This window comes from Chelonoidis abingdonii, chromosome 10 (genome assembly GCF_003597395.2).
Source record: "Chelonoidis abingdonii isolate Lonesome George chromosome 10, CheloAbing_2.0, whole genome shotgun sequence".
NCBI lineage: Eukaryota > Metazoa > Chordata > Testudines > Testudinidae > Chelonoidis > Chelonoidis abingdonii.
The window spans coordinates 20,011,562-20,017,561 of NC_133778.1; the positions used below are offsets into that span (position 1 = coordinate 20,011,562).

Below are 6,000 nucleotides of genomic sequence, written 5' to 3' on the forward strand. Positions count from 1 at the left end.
GAGAGCGAGAGAGTGAGAACCAGCCAATAACCAGCATAAGCAGACCAAGAGAAAATAAACCTCAACTGCAGATTGGGTTCCTTTATACAATAAAGCATGTTTTATTCTCAAATATGGTCAGTAGGGCCTCACTTAAAAACATTATCACACTTCACTCAGACACATACACTACTGTTTAATGGGTCACAGACATACCGAAATACTGATGGACCCCACCCCCTTCCCTGTGCCAAAATGGCTAGTATATTACACCAGGTAGCTACTTACCAGCCGCAGTGCTGAGCAGCAGGGTAGCACTGGAGAGCAAGAGCGCCAGCAAAAGGTGCTGCAGAGAGGCACTCATACCTGAGGAAGCCAAAGGAGGAGGCAGGAAAAAAAAAAATATCGAAAGGAGGATTTTTCTCCCTTTAAACAATCTTAAAACTCGCTTGGATCACAATCCAGTCTGGAAGGGCAAACGGCAGATGACAGGAGCTGTCTGAGGTTTTACTCCATTACACACATCTATCTTCATGCCTCGGGACTTGGCTCCTCTTCTTTCTAACGATTATAGGAAAGGGAGGTTTTGTCTCCAAACCAGGATGCATTTCCCTTCCCCTGGGTGAGTAGCTATTCTTGCTGTCACACCGGAAACCCAGATTATTTCCCACGCAACTTCACGATATCAAAGAAGCATCCAGGTTTAGCATGAAACATATCCAGAGGTGAGGAGGGGAAATGGATAGCCACGGTCCCCTCTGGTGCCTCCTCACTCGGCCCTGGGCACGCGGGACAAGCTGTGAAGACGACTGGGGTCAGGGACGCATCCCATTCCGCGGACGGTCCCGGTCTTCCTTCGCCCTCTGCGTGTCTCTTAACAAGGTGAGGTCCCCTCAGTCACTTCCATCCACGGGCTGCGCCTGGGCCCATCTGATATCTTCAACCGCACAGGACGCGGGCGCAGCCCTGGCCGCTCCGAAAGGGAGGGCGCCCGCCCGGGTGCCTCCAGCGAAGCAATGGATCAGGCTCCAGTTCCTGCTCGCAGCCGGCCGGCAGGGCGACAGACGCCCCTCTCCCTCCGTCTCCTCCTGGCCCGTTCCCGCTCCGCTCCGCGTAGAGAGCGCCCGCGATGGGCGCTCCGGAGCTCCAGCCGGCGGCCCCGGGCTGTGGGGAGCCCCCGGGGCGGGAGCGGAGCCCGGCGCCTCGCCACGGGCTGACTGGCGCACGCGGCAGCTGCTGGTCCCTGCCCTCGCCCTCCGCAGACAGGCTCGGCCAGGACGGGTGCGGGGGATTCACACGCGTCGCCTCCCAGCTCCGGCTCGCTCCCCGTTCCCAGCCCAGACACAAAGGGGAGTCGCTGCTAACTGCCAGTCTGGGCTTCCGCCTGGCCCCGCCCCGTGGGTCTCGTACCTAGCCAGCCCCGTCAACGGCCGCGCTGGTCGCCGCACGCCAGCCAGACGCGCCTCTCCCCCCGCCCCTCAGAGCTTGAGGAGGCCCCTGATCATAGAGGTGGACCTCCAGGTAGCTAGAGAGGGGCCGCGGTCCCGCCCCCTCTCAGTCTCTGTAGGGCGGGGGGTTGGAGGAGAAGGGTGTTGAAAGGGGAGCTTGCCGCGCCCCTCCCGCACCGCCATGTTTGTGGAGAATTGTTCGTTTGCCAGATTGCGCCCTTGAGGAAAAAGTGCGTGGGCGGGTGGGCTGGAGGAGTAGCTGGCCGGTTTCCTCATAGTAGTAGCGGCAGCGCTGTTTGCAGAGCACTGTGTGAAAGCATCTCCTGCAGGCCAGGAGGTCGCTCTTTCCAGTGTGCAGCAGCCCCTGGCTGAGCCTTCCCCACAAGGATATTCCAACGTCGTGTTCTGTAGTGAGAAATTAAAAAGAACAAGACAGCCATATTCGCTTGCTCCTTCACATCCATGGCTGCAGAGGCAGGTCATTTTCTGTGCGGGCTCTTTGCCTCTGAAGTGCACGCTCTTGTATACACACTGTCAGAGGTCAGAGCATGAAGTTTTTAAACCTGGCCCCACTGCAAAGCTTCTCTTTCCTCCCTGGGCACTGGAGAGGGAGTGCAGTGAAGACACTTCTGCTAAACGTCGCTCTATCGTACCTTGATCCTCGTAACTGCATCCCAACCCACGTTTGTCCCCCTGGTTTCCATCAGTACCTGCTTTGTAAACTCTTGGGGGCAGGGTCTTCTTTGTTACTTGCCTGTACAAGTGCAATACCCCTATAGCCCTGACTCTGGACTGGAGTTCCCAGGTGCTTCTGTCACACGAACAGTAATAAGGATAATGAGGGGGAGGCTGTTTGAAGGGATATCTTTATTACAAATTCAACTGCCTACCCTTCATAAGAAACATCTGTGAGAGACATACACGCACTCCTCCAGCAAAACCAGGAAAGACTAAAGTAAAAAAAATAGACAAAAGTATTTAAAAAATAAAAATCAACTTCTTAGATCATCTTCTTATATCATGATACAAAGAAAAAGCAAAACCCCAATAATTACAAAATAATTCCTTTGTAGTTACCTTTAAGCACTACATCGACTTTAAACTTCTAGTCCTGGCCTTTAAAGCCCTTGAAATTCTACCCTGTCCTATATCCTGGATCTTTGTCTCCTGCCATGTTCCACATCAAACTCTTTGCATCACCAACAATGCCAATAGTAATGCCTTATTCTGCTCTCCCTCAGACCAGTATCCATGCTTTTTTCCATCCTGCCACCTCTCTGCATTACATTTTCTTCCCAAGCCAGTTCACTAAGCTTACTGCTTCCTGTTCAAGTCACTTAAAAAAAAACAACACTTCTTCCATGATCTTTAAAAGAAGTGAGTTTGAAACTTTTTTTAAAATAAGAAAGCCAAAGCAAACCCATTAAGCTCTTCATACCTCTGCATGTAATCTTTTTACCTTCTAGAATTTAATCTTTTCAATGCAGACACTTTATTTTTCTCTAAGCACATCAAACATATTTTCCATTTAAAACAAATAATCATTATTTCCCAGCATTAATATAATATTGATATATTTAAAAAACACAACTAGGAACAGGAAATCAATTCACAAAATTACTCGATTTTACATTATTTGTGAATTTTAAAATATTTTTACATTATATCTCAGATGTGACAGGAAACTCAACTCAGGCACAGCATCCTGTTTTTAGTGAAATCCTGATGTTTTAAAATCATTTTTTTTTCTCTTAGATTTTACTGAGTCAGAAGATTGAGGACTGAGTAATCTAAAAAGGAATCTGTGGCACAGGAACATTGACTAGTAGTTTAAATATGTAACATTCAGCATAGGTATTATCTTTTAATATGCCCTTACACCACTCGATCCAATAACTTCTGATCTCAATTGGGAATATGGACACCACAGTTATAACAATGATAAATACATAAATACAAGTGGGAATATCCTCAGCCTTCTGAATTAGGTTTATATCTTAATTTAATACATTGTATAGGGCTTGTGCTGTACCTAAGTAAGATTTTTGTATTTCTCTGTCCTCTTACTAATATTTTTGACTTATATAGTGACTTCCATCTGAGAATCTGAAAGCATTTAAAAACAATAATACATTTAGCCTCAAAATTGCCACAGATCTTATGTAAGGTTTTCTCATTTTACAGATAAGGAAACAAAGGCTGTGTCTATGCTAAGATTTTTGTGAAGTTCTCCCACTATTGCTTTAGCTCTAATCTACACCAGTTCATCCATTGGTGCTAGCAACAGTGGAATTACCTAGGTGGTAGAAAAACAGCAAGAGATTTCCACACACAAAAAGCAGTGTAGGAAGAGGGATTATATTACTTGCCCAAGGTCACAGCACGGCTCTGATCATTCTATCACACACAACTGAAGGGATGATCAGGCCTCAGAAGTATGTGGTAAAACTGGGGTTAGAATCAGATTAGTGCCTGATTCTCTGTCACCCTAAGGCCTCTTTATACTGCTCTAAAGGAGCTTTAAATTGGATGGAAAAGGCCTCTTAAACATACATTCTGCACACAAGGGGTCACCATGTAAGGGCTCTACACCTGTCCAACCTCAAGGCTTCTATAATTTATGCTGGGGCCCAGAATATAGGGAATACAAAAATGGATTAAAACCATCTTTGTCCTTGTCCTGTTCCTGTACTAAATTCCAGGATGGATGAACAAAGAATCAGGCTCCCAGGTCTCTAGATTCCCAGTTCAGTACCTTAAAATGGTATCAGAAAATTTATTATGTACAAATGATACTTTTTTATTCAACAGTTTTGCTAACTATATGAACCGAGTGTCAAATGTGCTGATTTTGATGACAATAATAAGCTTTTAGTTATTTTTTTTACACTACTCATGCCTCAATGGCCAGCACAGATAAAATTAAATGGTCTGGATTCTTTCCTGGGTCATGTATTATCTACAGAATTTTTAACTAAGTTCCAATATTAGCATCTTTATTACTGGTGGTACATGTGTCAGAAACAACATAGTTTGACTTCATATTTCAAGTTGAGCTTGCAGGGCAGGCAGGGCAGAAAAACATGTTGGTTACAATATTTTTACTTCTTACCTGAACAGATTTTATATGGAAGTCAGTCAGAGACAATAAACATAAAACCACAGATTGTTATTTTTCACTGTCATTTTTCAGAGTTACAACCACGTTAACCACACAACAATTCTTCCTCTGATTTGTGGAAACAGAACTGTCAAGAAATAACCTAAAATAGTTTTACCTTCAAGAGAGAAAAAAAAATTACAGCCAATATTTTCATCGGGCTGAAAAAAATGATGTTCTTTCCTGGCTTAGCAAAAACATTTGACAACATAGTATGCTTTCTGACTAGCTATGCCCATCAGTAGAACAGTGGATAGCTCCACCCTATTCACCAAAACCAAGAATTTAACAATGTTTTACTCAACACATTTAATGCTTAGATGGTAAAAGAAAATTACAGTAATTTTATATATGATGTATATTGAAAACAAAGGGCCTGAACCTGCTGCTCTTGAAGCATAAATGGGAAAAGTCTCATTGATTTTAATGGGTGCAGGTTTGGGCTATTAATTAATACTTGGGGTTCTTACCCACAACCAAGCTGCTTATTTTTCCACTGATTGCGAGGAACGGGGTATTTTTAGGAAAATTAAAGTGACTGTTTTTTTGTTTGCTTTTTCAAAGAAAGTAGGATTTTATACAATTTTTTATATAATTTTTCCCTTCAGTTATGTACAAAATTGGGCCTCAATCCTGGAAATAGCTTTGCATAGGAAGAGGCTGTATCCTCACACAAACCCACTGAAGTCAGGCTTTGGCCTGCATACAGCTCATTTCAGGACCGGGAGTTTATCAGGCTCTCTTGGAGTTGAGCTCCCAGTGAGTGTGGGGTGTGCGGGATTATTAAGACTCTTCCACAAGCAATATTCAGTTCTGCAAAATGGGTAAGTTTTAAGGGCAAGATTGTAACTTGCCCAGCATGCCTCACTGCCCTGCACAGCCTACCTATATCACTGGTCACAGTGCTGGGTAGAACAGGAACTGCAGAACTGCTACTTCTTCATTTTCCCTGGGAGTGGAGTAGGTGGTCAGGGCGAGGCCAGACCAGGTCAGGTCAGGTCAAGGAATGGGCTGAGTCTGGATTCCGCCACCCCAATGTACCAGCCAGCAAAAGGGGAAGTAATACACTGCTGGCCAAGCATCATAGCAGATTCCTTCCACAGTGGGGGTATCATAAGCATAATTCCCAAATTTGGACCTTAGTGTCCAGAAATCTGGGTGCCTGCATGAAACCCTCTAAGCTTAATTACCAGCTTAGATCTGATATCGCTGCCACCATCCAAAAATTCTAGTGTTTTGGCTCACTCTGGTCTCCCCAAAACCTTCCCTGGGGAACCCCCAGGACTCAGATGCCCTGAGTCTACAACAAAGGGAAATAACCCACTTCCCTTCCCCCTCTCTCTCCCACCCAGAATTTCCTCTCTGGGCTAACCTGAGAGTTACTGATGCAACCTCTTTACATCACAATACCAA

The 6,000-nt window shown here is 45.1% G+C and overlaps 1 protein-coding gene across 2 annotated transcripts in view; it reads right to left on the bottom strand.

Annotated features, from left to right (window-relative positions):
• The window catches only part of BMPR2 (bone morphogenetic protein receptor type 2), a 175,470-nt gene extending 174,041 nt beyond the window's left edge, over nt 1-1,429 (bottom strand). Inside the window, exon 1 of one of the 2 annotated variants that reach the window (XM_075069998.1) lies at nt 268-1,429. In XM_075069998.1, the coding sequence (XP_074926099.1) occupies nt 268-343 (76 nt within the window). In that variant the 5' untranslated portion in view covers nt 344-1,429. The remainder of the gene's footprint in view (nt 1-267) is intronic. The other variant, XM_075069999.1, reaches the window with a different exon arrangement.
• Between the last annotated feature and the right edge of the window lie 4,571 nt (nt 1,430-6,000).